The sequence below is a fragment of the Chelon labrosus genome (genome assembly GCF_963514085.1).
Source record: "Chelon labrosus genome assembly, chromosome: 4".
NCBI classification, from domain to species: domain Eukaryota; kingdom Metazoa; phylum Chordata; class Actinopteri; order Mugiliformes; family Mugilidae; genus Chelon; species Chelon labrosus.
In genome coordinates this window covers 25269449-25290461 of record NC_140340.1, presented here as the reverse complement: position 1 = coordinate 25290461, position 21013 = coordinate 25269449, and the positions used below count along the sequence as shown (strand labels likewise).

Genomic DNA, 21013 nt, shown 5'->3' with positions numbered 1-21013 from the left:
AAAGTATAATTGAAGTTATACATATCTAAAAATGTTTATGTTAATCAAGTTGCAGGATCACAGAAGTTGTTGCTGTTCATCCTGAGGAAGGTATAAATGTCCATAACGTGACAGACCTAGGTTCAGGTACAAGACCACACCAATGCCCACCATGTGGTGCAACATGTAAAATATTGGTATTACAAAAGTTGCACTGTGAGCCATAGAGCCTTATCATTAGTTGGTTTTCTTCAGAGCTGTGCAACTGAGCTGAGCTTATTATGGATACACACCAACGTGGGAAAAACGGAAAGTATGTAACTATGTAACTATGTGGCTTCTATGTTTAAAAACTTGATGAAGTGTATATCTAATAATCCACAGTGAGTGAACTTTATTTTTGATTTGTGTATATAATGTGCATGGTCATAAGGTTCTCTTGTTGTCTGGCTCACTTTTTGAATGATGAGCGAGAGAGCTGTAACAGCAAAGTGATGTTGACAATTAAGTGACAAGGGAGCAAAGGAAATTAGAGTTTGACATAGGTGAGAAAAATACGCCTCTTCATACTTCACAGGAAACACAAGTTTCATTTTTCTTTTCCAGGGAGAATACTTTACAGAGTGTTTCACAGCTCTCTCTCTCTGTCTTTTGCAAAAAAAGAGGTAATACTTTGCATTGCATTACATTGTAGTCCTGGAGCTATTTCAGTGTCTACACTCTCAAGATTAAAAGAGGAACATCTTGAGTGTGGTGGCCTTACTATTAAGACAAAATGGAATTTACGTACAGTACATTATGAATATTTTGTTAAGTTTAGTATATAAACACATTTATGCATTAACAGAATTACTGGTTAACTGTAGCAATATCACTGATGAATTCTTCAGCTTTTAATGTTATCTACTTTCAAGTGCAGATGAGCAATAATTACACAACAGTGTTATGTCGTTAATGGAAAAAGCCCCAGTGAGACTGGATGTGCTCTACATAACAAATTTGCCGCTAAATGGGAAAAAAGCACACAGCACAGCAGCGCAGAAGTGAGTCAGAAAGAGTTTAAATGATGTTAATGTCAAGTTAGGGTCGATTAAAGTAATTCGGTAGCATAGAGGAAGTGCATTTAGAATAAACGTCAAGGAAACAGGAACTCAGCAGGTTCTGTCAGTTGGGATGTTGACATGCGCTGCATAAAGTCAGTTCCAGTGGTAATCTCATAAAAGTGACAGATTAGTACTTATAACATGACATGTGTGACACGCATACAGACATGCACACCCACACACCCACCCACACACACACACACACACACATATGCAAACATGAATTCAGCATGAGCACTCATTTGCACACAGAGACTCAGTATGTCCTCAAAATAATCTGCGCATGTAAGGAATACTGAGAGATAGTTGTGATTGACAGGTAAATCGTTCCTGCTGAACTACCCATTTGACAGAGAAAGGAGTTAAAAGCCAGCCACAGAAAATCGCCTCAGTAAACTTCACATGAAAGCAAACTTGAGAATTTTGCGCGCCTTTGAGAAGCTGAGTGTCTGAGGTGAAATGTGAAGCAAAATATCAGGCCTTTTAATTTTTTCACAAACGAAGAAACTTTATACTCCTTGCGCAAACCCTGTTGTCAATCATCAGCAAGTGTCTTTGAGGTCCAGGCCTCATGTGAATGTCAGCTGCACAGTACATTATAATTCCACCCCAGATCTTCAAGTATGACACAGTTCCAAAGCTGCACTCGCTCCACCTCACAAGTCTGCCAGGGAGGGAAAAAGGGGGTAATAAACACCTCTCACCTTTTTGTTCCAGAGACATTGTAATTTAACTGTTGGTTGCAGGCAGTGGCAATTGGCTTTAATAATGGTCTCTACTCTCTAATTTGTGTAGGGATTTGCCCAGACCAGTCTCGTCTCACAGGCTCTTAATGCTACTGTGCCACCCAGCCTTGTCGCTAAGAGAAGGGGAGGATGTGCCTGAAAATGCAGAGCGGGGGAGAGAGGTACAAAGGGAGCGCAGGAGAGGGGAAAGTCTCCCACAGCGGGAGGTGATGATGAAAGGGAGAGATTCTAAAGTGTGCTTTGCCATTTCCTGTTCCTCATAATGTCACATAATGTTGGTGTAATTAACCCCAGGAAATGTGGCTTCATTAGTCTCAGTCTGGGTGTTAAAATGAAGTGTGAACTAATTGGTCAAGTATACACGATGGCAGACATTAATAAGGGCGCAGTATGGAGATGCAAGCATCTGCAGAGATAGAAATGACTCCAAAGCCTTGGCACATTTTTCTTTGAGAATTTACGTATTCATAACTAGAAGAAGATACAAAATTTGACGGATCTTATGAACAGAAAAACAAGGGGAAGAAAATCAAAATGAAACACGGTGCACAGTAAAGTGGTCTGACCCTGAATACAAACACTGTGTATGATCTCTATTTCCTTATTTGTATGCTCTGGACCGCTGGGGTTTCTGGCCTTAGACCCCTTAGTTCCAGCAAGTTTCCTGTCTGCTCTCATCTGCATCACAAAAAGAGGCTTTCTCTCTGGAAAAATACTGATCAAGCCTTATCTTTTTGAAACACGTAATCCACCGGGGGAAGCTGGTAACCATTAGGCCCTGTCCTCTGTGCCTTGACTCTCTGCCGTCTCAGCCTTTGTAGCAAAAGGCCGCAGCAAAGCTTGTTGCCATTCAGCTGGGAGAGCTGGTCAAAGCCTCGAGATCAAGCAGCTCCCAGCAGCATTTTATTTTATTTTTTATACTGAGAAATACTTGAGTTGTCTCTATAGTTTTTGGAAGATGCCGCGCAAGAATTCTCCACACCACCAGATCTTATGCTTTCCCTGGTCTCCCGCAGGTTGACAGCGTTTTTGAGAAAAAGTTTGAAAATTTGGAAATGGTATGTCTTAAATTGGGTAGAAAATAGGAGCTTCTCGCTGGAGACAGGCTGCCATTTTTATGCTTGTTTGTTTCCTTCCTTTGCTGCTTTCTCTCTTTGCACATACTCTTGCGCAAACCATCTGCCATACAGGCCCTGTGTGACTTTACTTCAAGAGCTCTTAGTGGCTGTCTTCATCAGCTCAAGATCTGCTGCAGAAAAACAGCTTTAATTGGTACTGAGGGGGAAGAGAAGCAGAAGGGGCTGCATGCTTCACCACGTTTTAGAGAAAATACTTGTGAATGATCAAGAATGGCATTAAAACCCAGTCACTCATTGGCAAACGCAATTAGTCCTAAGAATATAAACACACAGGTCTTCTGTAACGTCGCCCTTTTTGTACAATAAAACACATAAATGCTTCAATGATCAAGAACACCACTCTTGAAATAAACACATGTTCCAATTAGCTACAAAGAGGAAAGCTTCGAAACTAAACCCCTTCACTTGAAGCGACGCCTCTCGTGTTGCAAATCAGCTTGTCCCACAAAAATTGCTAACAGTAATATTTCACACTAGACTGTCGATACCCCTGAGCCTTGAATTTGCCCTACTAAGCACAGTGCTCTGCTGCGAGAAGATTGAAACCACAAATGTCAGAACACCGATGAGCTACGTCCAGGATCTTACGTTACATGGAAAAAAGGAAACCCCACAGAGTGCAGCCAGTGGTGCAGTTCGATCCGTTCCAGCAGGCAATTACGCCATTTCACCAAGGCCACTAGAAAAGCTTCAGTACAATTAGGCTGACAAAAATGGCCTCTCTGACACATTAGAGGGAAGCAGAGATGCCCCCTCCCTCTTTTCTTCTCTTTGCACTGTCAGGGTTCTTCACTGTTTGTATTGTTTCACAAGGGGCTTTCAGACATTAGCTTCTGTTGTTGCTCTAGCTTTGGAGACATTTCGCAGCCCATTAGCTGCTCGTTCAGCCCAGACCGCTACTCAAAACTAGCAACAAGAGAAGTGTTTGGTGGGATGGAGGGGTAAGAGCAAAACAGGCTGTACACAAAGAATTCCGATACATCTGGTACAGAAAATTTGAAAATATATGTACAGACAAAAATGGAAAAGAAGCTTTGTGGCCGAGACCTGATGCCACTCTATTAAAGTCCCCTCCTCACAATAATGGTTTTGTTTGTATTTTACTTCACATTGTCCAGGGTGTACCCCGCCTCTCGTCTGATGACAGCTGGGATAGGCTTCAGCAGACCCCCGCGACCCTTAACAGGAATAAGCGGGTACAGAAGATGAATGAATGAATGAGTGAATGTTTTTTCGGTTTTCTGGTCAGAATGATGACTGTAGCTGTTTTCAAGTTCACCTGCCTTAAAACTAATTCATCTGATCTCAGTTTCACGCTCTGTATGTTAATAAACACCAACATCATTTGGCGCGCAATAGAATATTATGACAGTTTCTGTCTCTAATGGTCCTTTATCACTGTTTCAGTTCCACAAACAGGTGTCTGTTGTGTGTTTGCGTCACGACTCCCATATTTTGTAGTCTCTCTCTCTCTCACCAAAAGCACGTACGTAAAGTGTTATTATTTATTATTTATATCCCCCCTCACATTAGTTATTTTATAAGCCTGCACAAAGTTCAGGAACTTCCATACAAACCATGATTTGAAAATTTGTGCTGTAAGAAGCAGTGGCTGTGGCATTGTGTGTTCACACTAGCAGAGGAATGTGGACAAATGCGACCCGGACCACCTCCAAATGTGGTCACAGATCGGATCACTCAAATGCAACCTAAATGTCCTATCGTCCTGGGTGTGTTCACACCTGTATTTTAAGCTGGCCACTTACAATCAGATTCCCCAGGACAGGTGTGCAATGTCTGATCTGGACCTTAATGTTATTTGTTGAATCAGTACTCTGATTAACATGTTATGTCTTGTTTAATCTGTACACAAACTAAAAATGTTAAACTACTAAGCTGCTGTTTTACAAGTAGCAGTGTTTGACAGTAGCTGTTTGCAAACTAAACTAACTGCTGCCGTCTCTACCTTCACAGATGGCATTCAGTCTAACTGAGATTGACAGAAGTCTTTAGTTCAACTCTCTTTGTTGAGCATTGGTTTCTGAAACTGGATACTAACCTGAAAGTGTGGTATATGAGATGCTAAACTGTACTCTACAGTCTCTGATGTAATCAGCATATCTTCTAGTGTACAGCAAGTGTACTGTGACTTGGCCAGAATTAAGGTGGTTTCCAGTGCAGTTGATGGGGTGGAGCAATTTGCACGGCTGGCACAAAAACCATAATCAATCTGGAGATTATAGATAAGGGCACTAAAACTAGCCAAGCGCAGCGTTTTCTCTTATCGCAATCACACCTTGCCCTCCTGCCTCAGGTATAGCCAATTAAGCTAGGAAAGGATGCACGAGCAGCCACTTCACATTGAGATGGCCTATCAGAGGACTCCTAACACTCCCCACCACTGCTGAGGTAGCAGAGGGAGCTTGTTAAGGACAGGAAGACACAAGGAAAGAGCTCGAGTATTTATGGTTTTGCACTGCGGGTATATATTGTATGTTTATGTTCTTCCAAGAACATGCCGGTTTGAAAGCCAAAAGTGAATGATGTGAATGGTGAATGCTCTGGTGAGTGATAAGCAGTCCCTACTGGAGTGCTTCCTGCTGACTGCGTTTTATAAAAGGACCAAGGGCACAGAGACCTTGCCCTAACACTGCCTCCGCTTACACTCTCATCTGCTTTTTAATCCCTGCTACCCTTTTCTTTTTATGCCTTTCTTTGTGGAATATATTCGCATTATGCGACTACTCAGCAGCACAGAAAAGGAAAGTAGGTGCGGGAGAGAACTCATGCGTATGTTATAATGTGAGAGCGCCAGGGCGGTTGCAAAAAGCAGAGATGAGGTCAAAATCAAGGATAACACTCAGAATGAATACAAATCTTTCCCTATTGTGATTTCTTATTCCCCGCTCTTTGTTCAAGCCTAACTGGATGGAAAAAACAGCGCAAAACTGTTGCTAGCTTGGCAATGAAAAATTGATCACACAAGCTTCTCCGTGCGCCGTGTCATCGTCTCCTCAACCAGCAAATGGAGGTTAACCAGACACACAAAAATAAACCTCAGGTGCTTGATCTGAACCACAACTTTGCACTTCTCTTCCCTCCTGTCACTTTGAGGTTTCAAAGACCAGACACACACCATGTGGTGTTTTGTCTACACCGTGAGATGCCACCACACCAATTTGTCTCGACAGTTTCACCCCAAAGCATCATCCTTCGCAGGATGAAGAGCAAGTTCAGCAACTTTTTAAGTCAGTGCCATACTGACACTGACGATGACTTGTACAGTGGGAAAGCACAGAAGGTGAAGCACTAGAAGAAGAAGCAGCTGACACAAGTGCTCTCACACTGCCAAAAAACAGATGTCTGGACAAAGTACACACACACACACACATGCAGAATAATGATATAAAGAAAGCCAGTACTGCAGATGGACTCCCGCTTTCAACCTGTTTGATGAAGGGATTAAAGTGCTCCTCCAAGCACAGGGAACCGTTAATAACAGCACAACAAAAGAGAGTCAAATTCAAAACAAAATGAGAAAGAGCCTCAGTGGAGGAAACCATCTACAATCTATTTAGAGGACGCAGAGATGTTCTCCGCTAAAGCAGCAAAGAGACAAAGTAAAAAAGATACTTCTTATTGGCTCCTTATTGAATGCGATTGGAGTCAAAAGGGGGTAAATTGACTAAGTAGGTCGAGGCAAAATGCATGCAGAGAAAATATGCTGAATTCAAATTCTGATTGGCCACATGGGTCTGTGGATGCTGCTTTCATAATTGCCTTTGCTCGATGTTTCTCTCCTCGTTTCAACATTTGCTGTGACATGAAATGTGATGGAGAGGAAAATAGCTTCCCGGTGATGCAAATGATGTTTGTGGCGCGACGCTCCCCCACTGAGACTAACATCTGAGAATGGTTCCTTCCACATCAGCGCAAACAACCGCTACGCTGTTTCTGGCCGAGGCCACGCACAGGCGGCTCTAAATCAAGGGAGTGTGTGGCTGCGGTGCTTACCTCGTTCCCTGGACAGGGTGGTATCTGTCAGAGAGGAAAGGGAAGAGGGAGAAAAAGGGCAAGGGGGGAAGAGAGAGAGAAAGGAGGATGATTAGAACATAATAGGTTTCAGTAAAAGTGGCACTGCTATATTAAAGTCACCGTTAAACAAGAGAACAAAACAGATCAATTTCTGGGGATTAATGGAAAGTCACAGGCAATAGCAGGACAGTGACACATATGAAAAGTAAGGCTACTATTGGAGAAAATTCGCTGTCACAGCGGTGTAGTCGCCCACATTAGTATCTGTCTATTATCTAAGCAGCACACTTAAACAGAATACAGTTTGCTCTCTCTTCTTGTCATTGCCTCAAGCAGCAGGATTAATCATTATCTTCAAATGCTTGTTGTGATGTCTACATTGCTCTTGTGATCACTCAGTGAAACACATGAGACTTGCGGGACACACTGCCTATGCATATCGCACACACTTATGTACATTGTAGTGGGCGCTATTTATTCAGACCTTGGCACCGCAGCTAGGTGACGGAAAGAGGAGCAGCAGCCGTGAAGGCTCTTGACATCTTTCTCCTGCTTGCCTGCCCTTCTGGTGTCCTCTAGCGGAGCTGCTTAGTGAGATTTGATCAGAAGCAATCTCCATGGCTTGATTTTGAATTCATTACTTACATTTCCTTTTTTTATTTAATCTGGAAAGCTTTGAAGAGTGACTTAAACACAGAAAAATACCAACTCTGAGGAGATACACTATCGTTTCAGCAGTCTATGTTTCATCCTTTGTTATAATGAATCACTACGATTTAAAAGAAATAATAAAAAAAAAAAATCTGCAATGTCTCAAGGCCTCTCTTCTCTCTGCAGTAGTTTTGTTTAAGAACCTAATGCTTATTTTGTATAATAGCCATTTAAACAAGGAATGCTAAGAATAATTCTGTCATCCACCTCCAGCGGGTTGACATTTGTGGCTTTGATTTAAATGTCTCGACAACTGCTGGATTGAAATTTGATACACATAATATACTGAAGTTCCCCTGAGGATGGTTCGTGGTAACTTTTAATGACTCCAGTTTGTGTTTAATTTGTGGTGTGGTGAAGAGGACAGCATGCTGACAGATGACACACTTCCTCCAAACGGTGAAACAGGAATGTGCAACATATGGGACGGTTGGGGAAAGTGCCTCATATTGTACATTTAATCACCTCTAGAAACCTGCCATGATGAGTTTCTCACAAACCAGATGTTCAACGTAGCTGCTTAATCCGGCCCCAGTTAAATGTGTCACGGTTTGGCACAGTTTTTCATTGAAATTCTTAAATAATGTAAATGTTTTGGTACTTTAAATTGAACATTTGCCAAATTATGAATAATTATCAGATGTATTTTCTGATGTAAGGCGCCTGGGTTGTACTGGTCAGTTATGGATTCTGGTGCAAACTCTCAAATTTGTAAGAGCCTGTAAGTTTTTTCTGCTGTTGCATTTACTGGAGGCTTGGCTGGAATGTCTGTTAAATTATTGAGATTTGAATATAAAATACATACCCTGGTTGACTAAAAGTTTTCACCAAACTGATGAGGTTACACAGATTTTTCTTCAAATCATTCTTTACATATTTGCATTTTCTCATTTTTCTCTGCGGCTGCAGTACTAACTTGCAAGATCAGTGACAGCTACTGCCCTCTTGTTATAGTTGCTCTGATCTAAATGTGTTGATGCCATTGAGTGGTATATTTACCCCCTCCCCCAAATCACATCTCACTATCAATCCATTTAAGGGAAGCATAAAAACTCTGCAACTTCTTGACTTGTTTACAAAAAAAAAACACATCAGGATTTAAATGAGAGTTTTGCTTGTAGACAGTCTGTCTCCATTCCCCTTCTCCATGTATAAAGGCACCCCACTCCATCCCAACAGAACTTCGCTCCACACATGTTCAATTATTCATCTCCCTCTGTCAAGAATTCAGCCTTGCTAGCACTTGCCAGTATACCCCACAAATTGGCAGGCAGGCTCATATTTGGCATATGGTGCAGAGCAGGCCTGCTTTTCCTTCCCTCTTCAGTTGGCCTGCTAGCACTCCCAAGGAGCACAGTAACACATACAGGCATGCACACACACACACACACACACATGCACAGACAAGGAATACATGTATACACACCAATGATGCACAATGTCTGACAGTGTCGTGAGGCACCGCCAAACACACACTCACATACACACCCCTATTGAGTCGCTGGGCGTTTGCCCATGACCTCTTTGCAACAGGTATTTCAGAGGTTCCACTAGCACTGTAACAGCCACAGTGAGCTACACAGAATGACACAATGCTGAATACTGGTGACTTCAGTATGTATTCCATTAGTAGCCCTGCACACCTAAAAAGATGTTCACATTAGATCCCTATTCAGGTTGGAGTTAGATGGTAGGTTGTTGAGGTCACCAATCGGTGCATCGTAATGATAGAACAAAGTTAACAATACAGTACTGTGTTAGTGAGTGAGTTCTAACCAGACAGATTACCCAAAAGAGAATCAAATGCTATCATGTCTCATTTATGTGGCCTTTTCCCCCAAAATAATGGCTGAAATCCATTTAGCTGCTTCAGTTTCTGGGTATATCACGATGCTGAAATACAACAGAGCCATTGTTACTACTTACACTTACAGTATGCCATAATGTCAGCTGTGGAAAATAGAATATAAATGAATAGTTTGTAAAATCTCAATAGTTCTCCATGACTTAGCTGAGCCTGTGCATCAACATTTTACTCAATACTCAGTAGTGTTAGCAGCAACACCATCTTCAGCATAGTTACAAAAATCCATCAATAGATCAGTATGTTAGTGTACTATATGCAGGGATGTCCCGATCAGCATGGAGTTTGATACTGCACTCGTGTACTTATAACTACACCCAATAGCCCAGTTTGGCCACGTAATGTTACTCTCTCGTTGGCTGTGCAGCGAGGCAGCAGTAGCGGGTGGTTGTAATGGACAGTCAAATCACCCAACAGAAGAAGAAGAATGTCGGTGGTAGGGGCAGGTTTGCTAGATGGTAACAAGGCCTTTTGGCTCAGATAAATGTTGGCGATGCTCCTCCGGCCTGGATAACATTCAAGTGCAGCTCTACCAGCCTATAAAAAGACTACAGCGAGCTATGTCAACCCTATGAAACAGCACCTACCACGTGTTAGTAGCACATAGTATGAAGACAGTCAGAGCAGAGCAGAGTAGAGCTCTGGGAATGTTTGGGTCTGAAAATGAGCGTCTCAGTGCTCAGCTCATCAGTGGGCTTTTCTGGAAAAGATGCTGTCTGCTCTGCCATTGTTTGAAGAGAACCAAGAAAAAAACAGAGCATCAGAACAACCTTATGAAGGCAATCATATGCATCCAGAGCTGTTAAAAGAAGGCTCATTGACTACTGTACTACAACTACTGTATTACAACTGAAGTGAATACGTGTGTGACATTTAAATATAGTTTCACCTGTGCTTTTCATCTGAAGTTCTATCACCAGGAGCAGGTAAAGGTGTCAGCAGCGAATTAACGCTTCTCCAGCTGATTGCTCACTTGCAATAATTAGGTTGTGTATGTAACAGGTCCAAGTTGTCAGACTGTACATCAAGATTAAAGAAGTCAACCATCACTGCCTATCTCCCCTCTTCCCGCATTTTGTTTTGAGGTCTTTGTCTTTAAAGTGGTTTTAGAGCACCCTTTTATCACACACAAAGACACGGCTCTCACCATATGATGCAAAGTATTGTTATTGACTGCAGCCAACTGGAGTCACAATCACAACCTCTGTGTTTTTAATCATCTGCGATAGTCCACCCCCTGAAAGCGAAAAGAAGAAAAAAGTGCTCTGGTGTAGCTTGCCAAACTGATGAGCAAAACATTTGTGTGAATAATTTGGGAGGTAGATCATTTTGATTTTCCCTGTGTCAAATTCAGGATACAGAATGTCAAAAACAGCATCCAGAGATAAATACAAGGCAATACAAGCGACAAAAGCTACAACTCAGTCAGCGTTGCCAGTAGGGGTGTAACGGTACACACAAGTCACGGTTCAGTATGTACAGTACCTCGGTGTGGGGGTCACAGTTCGGTATGGTTCGGTACAACAAAAGAACAAGAACCTCACACACATGTAACACTAGCTTTTTCATCTATTTTGAACAGTCACCAATTGACTGAAAAAACTAAAAACCACCTCCTGTTATAAAACTAAAAAATAGACATATCGGGGTGATGCCGTCTATGTGCGTTAGCATGTTTGATGTGTTTCCAGCGATGTACCGCAATTCCGCGAAATATCGTCGGCAGACAGCCTGGAACACCACGTGCCATCGCTGTTGTGTTGCACCGGGAAACCAAAGTGTTCTCACACTGGTGATTTAATTGAAGCCGGCGGCTCCTCCAACTCCACACTTCTCTTAGTACATCTATGCTCCACACTCTCCATTACTTTTCTTCTTCGTCTGTTTATATTCTTCTGTAGGCTAATGATATTTGCTGGCAGCTTTTAGGCTGCACAATTTTATGTATGTCACATATATTCAAAACCTATATTAGAACCTATATTAAAACCTATATGTTTATATAGGTTCTTTCCGTGTGGGTACATTTGCCCAGAGAAGTCTCAAAAGCATTTTGTTTAATATTAAGTAACACACACACACACACACACACACACACACACACCCACACACACACACAAAAAAAACGCCAGGATCTCATGAAATTTTGTGGGAAATACTGATTGAGACTTCAAAAGACCTTTGAAAAACAGGCAATCAGCAGCATCAAATCTTGTGCTGATCGGTCTTTTCTGACCAACATTGTGCATTCCTCTCTAGTCATTTGTTTTCTTTTTGAGTCGTCCAACACATTTGACCTGGTTCTTTACGAAGCTGGCTGCTGCTGTCGAAAGAATTGTTTAAACCAAGGGATGATGCAGACTCCCACATATTACGAACTCACACAAAAGGTCACAGTTAGTAATTTCCTGGATCAACGATGAGAAGAAAACTCGCAACAAAATGTAATTCCATCCGCGCTTCCAGCTTGACAACCTTTCTCTCCGCAACTTATCCTGAGAAGTTTTAAGGCTAACACAGTTTTTCTATATTAATTATCTTTAACATATGGATCTAATTCATACACTGAGAAAATGTGTGTTACATTTTATAGTGACTGAGATTTAAAAATGGAGCTGTAAATCTTTAAGACATACACGAACACATGCTGAAAGGCAGTCAAAATGTTCACGGCATCCGAACGTGCTATATCACACACACACGCACCACCACCTGCCATGTGAGCAAGTGTGGATTGATGTGAACACGTCTCTTTGCATGCAGATGTGTCCTTATGCCAAATCTTCTTGTTGCCCTTGTGATGACTAATAACCGGAGAGCATTTTCAGCTAATAAATAATACATTTAAGAGTCTAATCAAATTGAACAAATGAGTATGTCTAGAAAACTATTAATCAGAGAGCAAACGTGTATTTACAAATATAACACTGGCACAAACAATCAATTATTCATAAAGTGAATGCCGGGTAAGTGGGCTTCTTCCCGGGTGAGATGCTGCCATAATTGGAGTGGGACTACAGGAGTGCGGTATGTTGTGTGTGTTAATGTGTGTATAAGTGGGTGCATGCCTGCATATGTGTAATCTGTGCGCTAACACTCACAGACACACAAAAAACACTTCTCCCCATGCGCCGAAGTTCCCCCAAACACGACAAGAGCAGGCAGAGTCGCCTCATTACTGCCTAATGAGTTGTCTGATTAGTGCTGAATATAAAAGCCTTATTGTCAAGCGCTGTATGTTTATTTTGATTAATTATGGTACTGAAGTGACTGAATGGAAGCACCACAACATGGAGCATTAACGTTTTGTGGTAATAGGGCCCTTGTGGAGAGTGCAATCGTATATTCAACCCTCACTACAACACATAAAGCACGGCCACTGAGAGGTACTAGAGAGGTTTTACTGCAGACCACGTAGGGTTATTCCTGACACTTTGAGCCGCACAAATCAGCATTTTTAACTAGGAATCAAATCAGTACGTGTAATGTTAAAGAAATCCCTTGTAGTGATCAAGCCACAGAGAATCCTCACCTGACTCTGCAGTTTCATTCTGCTCTACGAAGCCAGTAATCATAATCGTCACACAAATTTTCTGTTCATTCATCCCTATACAAAGCCCAGCTTCACCTTCTCTCTCTCAGATGTGACAAGCTTTAATTGTCAGAGACTCTCACACTTCTCTTAATCGTTGTCTTAAATAAAATGTTTACGGTCTCTCAGCATTTTTATGTAGCTGGTCCCGGGTGGAGCTAATTTCAGCTGTTTTATATATTATTAAAGCAATCAAACATATTCATTAGCTGGTCCTATATTTTGTCTGGGAACAGTTAATCTCCAATGTAACTAGTAAATCTGTTACTCTGTTGTTAAATAAAACAAAAGTGTAGTGATTTTCTCTTTGAAATTTACTTGGTTATAATTCTAAAACTGCATTACATGCTAGCACTCAAGTACTGTATTTACTTTTTTAGATTGCTTCTGTAATCAACTGTAGCAACGGTAGTTGTGATAAGTGCTGAAAACTGAAGTGGTGAGAAAAGAAACGTTGTGTATTTGCCGCTCCACAGCTCACAAACACTCTTGTTCCACAGTGAGTCATTACTCCCTCTTGGCCAGCAAGAAACCGCATGTTGAGAGTTTAGGCTGGGAGTACAGAAAAACTGAATGTTTGTGGAGTGATATTGTTTGTGGTTTAAACACGGAAATGTTTTTTTTTTTTTTTTTAGCTTTGTGACTATGTGTATTTCACAGTTCTGATATTTGGCTGGCAATACATGAATATGGGTTGATTAGTAGAAACCGGCACACTCGCCTTGACCATCCTGGTGTAAGGTAACGTCTTGTTGTCACATAGAAAAACATGCCTGATTGGTATATACCACACCAACTGATACTCTTGTATCCTTAGGACCCATCAACGTAATATTATACTTTTATTGTACTATTACCATATTACACTATTATCAGTCTCACATATACATACACACAACACACACACTGCATGTAAATCCTGTGCACTCATACCATTCTTTATATGAACTGTATATGATCTAGTTTAGAGATTTTCTGTGTTGTTTCATAATCATTGTTTTCACATCCATGTTGAGTTTATCTGTACGCTTCCTGTCTCATATTTTGAAAATATGAAAAAAAATTCTAATGGGATCTAATGTGAACAAAATGAAAAAAAAAAGAAAAGAAACAGGCTTTTAGTTTAGTTGAAAAAGAAAGCCTTTCAATGCGTGTTCCCCAGTGCATGACTCTAAACTTTTACGGAATCATTGACCAAATGCAGGTAGAAAAAGGGATGAATGCTAAAATGTTATTAATGGGAGAACATTTGATTCGGTTTGTGAATAAGTTCTATTTTCTCTCCCATAATCACCCCCCATCCTCTCTCTGAAGCCCTCCTGTATGTGACCAGAATGCTAGTGATATTGTCAAAGGAGTGACTGGATTGCTTGGCCTATTGCTCTGTACACACTTTAAATCAGAGGTAATGGGGCACTTCAGGACACTGCTGTTTCACACACCCAACTGCCAATACACTGTAATCACTAAAGGCCCCTTTTCTTCAGAGATAAGCATTGCTTACGTGCACCGCACTCAAAACTACAAGGCTGCACTAGGAATGAATCGACAACAGCTTGGTGAACACAACTGTGTGTGTGCTTCTTTGTAGCTAAACATCACTGTGTTTAGCTACAAAGAAGTATGTGAGATTTCTACCTAGAAAAAACATGACTGACATAATCATCCAGATTTTAAATCCTAAAAAAATACTAAAAATACTAAATACTAAAACTTTACATATACATTACCAGATAGTCTGAGCTGAACCTCGGTACCAAGTGTAATCCAGACAGGATTTCTGCTCCTCTTGTCAGGATGGGTGAATTCGGGGATACAACATCTTGAAACCCCTGTAGTCTGAGCCCTGCTTTCAGCAAAGGTGTCAATTCTGCCAATAACCTTGTTACAAGCAAATACAATCTTTTCACACAGGCGGTGGCAACTTAGTTCTTATGAAAGCCTGAGCCCTGGGGTTTGCTTAACTTCAAGTTGTGGGCTTGTTGTTTAAAAAGCACAGTTTGCTCTTTTTTTCGTTTGTTTCACTTTTCTTTTGTTAAACCTTTCTTTAATAACAACGTAATTTCCCAAATGGCCAGTGTTGAATGAAAAGTTCCACACAGTTTCAAAGGCGTGGCATCTGTCCTCTCATTTCTCTTCACAAGGTCAGGTCATTTTGTAACAACTCTACCAATCAGATCAGTCCTCTTGTGCAAAGTGCTTACATTAATGTATGCCGCATACTGTTAGACACCAATCATTGAATGTGTCTGGCCTATAACAAGCTATTTGTACTTTCTCCCAGCTAACTATAAACCACTTTCCCTGGAGGATAAATGCATATAATGGGGTGACTCAACCTTAATGTTAATGCACTGTAGGTAGTGGCCGATTAATTGCTGTAACCCAGTGGGTGGTTTCATTTCAGCATGTAAACATCTCATGCATTAGGACATTTGTGGGTGCACACGGGCACGTATTTATTATCAACACCCAAATTTGCACGTTTGTCCAGCCGAAGTTGGCAATGTCAGCTTCTGCCTGCCAGTGATTAAATCTAAATGAATGTGCATCCGCAGCGATCACACATGAACCATCATGAATCATGAAATGCGCATGCACAGTTTTCGCTGAACGCAGCCCAACATGCAGAGGAAGACACAGAGACAAGTGGGGTGGGGGTTGAGGGTGGGAGGGTCCCTGCTGTGATGAACTGGTGCTGACATAGCCAGATGTTTAGTTAAAATGCAAAGCCCCAATGTGGGACGGAGGGAGGAGTTGACATGCGCTTCGGGGGCTTTAGGCAGCCAAGTGCTGTTCTGTAGCCGCCTTGTATCTCTGCAGGCAGAGCGCGTCTATCCTTTATCTCATATGATTTGCATTCAGCTGACTGTGCACCTTTGTGTGTGTGTGCTCACCTGGCAATTGAGAGTAAATGTAAGTTCATGTGTGTAAGCATGTCTCCATGTGTGCCTAAAAAATGTGGTACATTGAACATATGTCTGAATCAAGGTCTCCTGTCGCACTTTCCACTCTGTGCACTGTGTCAGAGCTGCAGGGTGAAAGGCTGCTCAAGCTTCCACATTGTTGAGCAGAGGTCTCACTCTCTCTCTCGCACACACACACACACGGGGACACCCTGCTGACTCAATGCTTCCACTAGCATGCAGTCTGACGCTGGTCTTTGGTGGAGAGCAATATCCGTCCACATATACAACAAAGTAAGAGGCGGCGCTGAAGTAGCAATCAGCCACATTTGGTGGATGTGATCGCATTACCAACCGACGGCATCAACAGCCTGCCGTCATCATCATCATCATCATTACTATCATCATCTTCATCAACACCATCTCTGTCATCGTTTTCCTGCTGGCTCGTATGGGCCTGCTGTAGTAAGCCATGATAGAGCCAGTGACAGAGCGCTGACTGTAACGGCTGCAAACATGTTCTAAAATAACTTGAGGCTAACGAAGCAGGTGGGTGGCGATTGATGGGCTAAGACACACTCACTTTCCTTCTCCCTCTCATTTTCTCCAGCTCCACTTTCTGTCCCTCTGTCCTCCTCTATCGAAAACTAATCTCATTTCCGTGTAGCCTGAATTAAATAAATGTCTGTCATTAAGACCAGTGAAGGATGGCGGAGGGCCTGGGGAGATCAAGAGTCGGGCTGGCTGGGGAGGAAAGGAGGTGCTTAGTTACACCCTGCACATCCACAGAGTCTGGGAGGGAGATGATGATTGTGAAAGGCAGACATGGACGCCAAAGAAGGCCTCTACAGCTCCTCTCTGCCTTTTTCCCTCACTTCTCCCTCCATGGCTTTTATCACATGCTGCGAATTATAGAAAGAAAATCAAGAAAGAAAATGAGCAAAAATAGTAGCTAAACTGGAAAAACTACACCTCTTCAGCTGGCAGGCAGTGGTGTTCTTTTTGCTCTGTGCCAGCTTATTACACCCCCAACGAACCCCTAACTCATCTCCCTGCAACCCTGTTTAACCATTAAGCCAGCAAAGAGCACCGCTGTCTGCTCGCCAGGCAACCAACCCACTCCTCATGTGCGCCGGCTTCTATTGACAACCAGTAGCTAACGGGTACTGTGAAGTATTTCACATCCACCTGGGACTCATCCTTGCAGTCATATCTGTCCAATGTGTGACTATTAGGAGGCGGCTAAAGGCTGCCATCAATCCCTTAGGTGTCTATTTGATGATCCTCACAGGGGAATACTTCACTGCTAGTCTGAGCTAACCTAACGCGCTATTTTAACAATCTCCCCTGGGTCTGTTAGAGCTCTATTATGTGTCTGCTGCAGGAGCGGCACGATACATTACGAGATGCATGTCGACGCTACTTCGTCAGAGTCTCTGTAGTGGTGGTTCTGAAACAAGTGGCTTCGCTCTGACTCCCAATAAAATGTGTAAAACTGCTGTTTACTAAAACATACAGACCGGGTGTGATTTTGAGTCCAGCCGGACTCAAACATGCTTCATGACTGTTGAGCGACTTTGATCTTGACACCGGAGAACAACTCTGCGAGTTGCCTACTGTAGACAGGCTCCTTTAAGCGTACGTGGCATTTCTGTATGGAGACGTTCAAAGCCTTTATACTAGAATCCAGCGCCTTTGCTGATTTAGAGGCTGCTGTTGGTTAGCAGAACCACAGAACCCTTTAACTGACCCTGAGTGCTGATTTGCTTCCTGGAGACATCAACGGACATGACAGACTGGGAGACTCACCACAACTGGCTGCTAAACTGGAGAGCATTTTGACAGGAGGCGCAAAAACAGAGAGAGGAAGTGAAGTCGCATTTGAAATGCATCATCATCGACCACACTCCTTCCCATCGACCTCTCTAAAATGTCAATGGCCTCTAAATGTCATGGTTTTAATGTCATTGATTATGTATTTATCAAACCAAACATGTTGTTTTATTGTAATAGACGCCTCCTGCTCTGTCTGAAATCCAGAATTGGTAAATCATGACAGAATTTAGAGCTGAGTGCCACAGCAGTTCATGAAACAAGGCCATTGTGGGCCAGTATGTGAAATGCCACAGCTTTAATTTGATTACCGTGCTTCTATGTTTGAAGAGGCTCCACATTGATTTCTGTGTTTATGTTCACTACTGTGCTGTTTTTGGTTATAGTTCAAGGAAAATGGCAGGAAGCAAGACTGAGAGCGTGTCACTTAAGAGGTGAGGAGCTTGGTTTTGGAAACTGAGACAGTGAGAAGGTCAAACAGAGCACTTAGATATGTGAAGGTACATAGAGTGCATTTCCATCCCCTCTTGTAAAGAAAAAGGTAGCACTTAGGAGCATTTGCTTTTCCACACTTTTTGTGGCCCACACACATGCTTGTAGTGCGTGTGTGCCCCTGTTTTTTCTATAACTATGGGGTCCAAACGCCAGTGGACCCCTCGCTGTATTTGTGGGGTTTGACCAAAATGCTTGACCCCACAAAGTGAACACAGTAAAGGAGGGCTAAGACTTGGTTTTAGGCTTTAAAGGGCACAGCACTCAAAACCTCAACACCTACCACTCCAACATAGTATGATATATATAAACCAACAAAACCTGAGATAATACAATATTGTTGTCTATAGATGTGTGAAGTGATCATTTGATTCAACTTCATATAACCCTGAGTCAAGAAGCATTTACAGCTTCTCAATGTGTGAGACAGCAGTTATAAGCCTGGAGTGGCTTTTACTTCTTCTTATCCAAGCAGCTCTTTTTTTCTTTTTTTTTTTTACCTTAATGCTATTTATGTTCTCTAAATGTTGCCAAAACCCTGTGCTACTGGCTGAGCTTCACAAGTCATGTTGCATTTGTGCTGCTTCTTTCCCCAAATAGGCCTTTGCTAATTTGGTACAACATGACCTGGTTTTTAACTCACCAGTCACTTAACATTTTTGATCACTATCAAACAGCTGGCCACACACACTCTGCGAACTCTCCCAGCATTTAATGATAATCACTGCATGTACATTTGATACTGTACTTATTGTACATTACATCGATCACATGATCTGCTATCCTGACCGTGAACGCTTTCTTTCATTTCTACCCCCTGTGTTTATAATCACATTAGGTGTAGGGCATATTGAAAAGCCAGTAGAAAGTCACAGAACAAGCTGAGACACAACACATAATGTCCTGCAGACAACATTCTCACACTCTTCATTCTCCTCCAGCTTTCATTTTCTCTGTTCTCCATTTGCTCTCAGTGACACAGTCATGTTCCATATGTGCAGTATTTGCATTTTTATGAAATGACAATTGACAATAACAACTAACAAAATAAAATGCAATTATGTCCTCCACCAAAGCCCACATAGGGAGCAGATGGCTGCATTTGTATATCATGCTGTTATTCGTCTGCATAACCTCAGTGAGAGGAGCTTTTCAATAAAACCACCCTCTGTGGAGTGAATACAACTGTGATGCATTATGGGTAGCAGGAAAGCACTAAAATTCCATCATCTCCCCCATTCAGTCTTGTATAGTACCAATAAACTACAATCTGATCTATTCCAACACAACAGCAAAAACCCAACACAATATTTTTCCATTAGGACAAATACAGTCGTCATCATCCAGCACACTCACACTCAGATACTCAAATCTAAAAATCCTACTTTTCATTTGATACATATCTTTTTTCTTTTTTTTTTTTACTTTTCTGATGCACAACACGTAGAATCGGCGCATCACTGTTCTGGCCCTCAGAGGATTTGTTGGGAAAATCCAACTTTTGCTGTCTTTTGTGTGTTCAGGAGGGACAACAAAGAAAGAAAACACCCAAGCGAATAAGAACAGAAGCTTGTCTGCTCCCATGTCTATTTACTTCTGCTGTTCTACATTTCAGAAAACACTGAGCAGTCTGCAGTGTAGACGCACCGCTGAGCCTCTTCTGTAGCTACGAGTTTCGAATCCTTTATTTATTCTTAAAAGTTTGAGTCAAGCAAACTTTAATCATATGATTCTCTGTGTCTGGGAAGGAATTAGGAGTCGTTGCAGGGTCATGTATTTTCTTTGGATTGTTGGATAGTTCTACACGGGCATTTATGCGTCAACATTGGACAAACTAAGGCAGACAAACACACAGTTCCAGCCCCTCTAATAACAGAGGGGCTTATCAGCCGCCTCTGCCTCCTCTAATTTTCATCAGTTTTGACAAGCCCATTAAATGAATCTGGGTCCTAAAATAAACATGTTTGTGCTGAGCTGAAGTGACAGGCAGTCATCACACCTCCTAATGTTGGAGACAGAGATACAACAACTTTTAATTAAAAATGCAGCCCCTGTGCACAGCAGCCTCACCATGATAAACAGGACTTTTGCCTGCAGCACAGAAGCTCGTGCGAGGATCGTAGGACAGAGTGTGATCTAAGACACAGCGCATTACTGGTGTTGATGATCACTGACACAGAAGCTGGAATATTCTGGGAGAGTGTTGGTAGATGGCTTACAAAGTAATCTTTCTTCTAATTCTGATCTTATAGTAATGACTTTCATTATCCTACTTCTTCAGTATATTATCTGTTTAAAGACTGAATTCATAGAAAGAGCGTGATCTAGTTTTTTTTACTTTCATACACCCATCTTCAAACACGAAAGCCAGAACTGTTACTTGCCTACACAGTTTGTAACACGTCACGTCTGGACTCTTTCAGAATGTTACCTTAAACAAGGCCCATGGGAAGCACTCTTCAAATTCAAATAAAGCCGACAGAGCAGCTTTCAGAATCCTCAGTGGACTAACCAGGACAACGGGGCTTCAGCAAAGGCAATGTCAGCGCTCAGGTCCATTGACGGCCAACACCTATTTTTCTCAAGATGACATCTTTATTGGCGGATATTGTC

At 42.0% G+C, this 21013-nt stretch overlaps 1 protein-coding gene across 1 annotated transcript in view; it reads right to left on the bottom strand.

Moving 5' to 3' along the window:
* The window catches only part of cdh4 (cadherin 4, type 1, R-cadherin (retinal)), a gene marked incomplete at its 3' end in the record, with an annotated part of 183504 nt that overhangs the window by 101127 nt on the left and 61364 nt on the right, over window positions 1-21013 (bottom strand). Inside the window, exon 3 of the mRNA XM_084543582.1 lies at window positions 6982-7005. Coding sequence (XP_084399708.1) covers window positions 6982-7005 — 24 coding nt within the window. The remainder of the gene's footprint in view (window positions 1-6981; window positions 7006-21013) is intronic.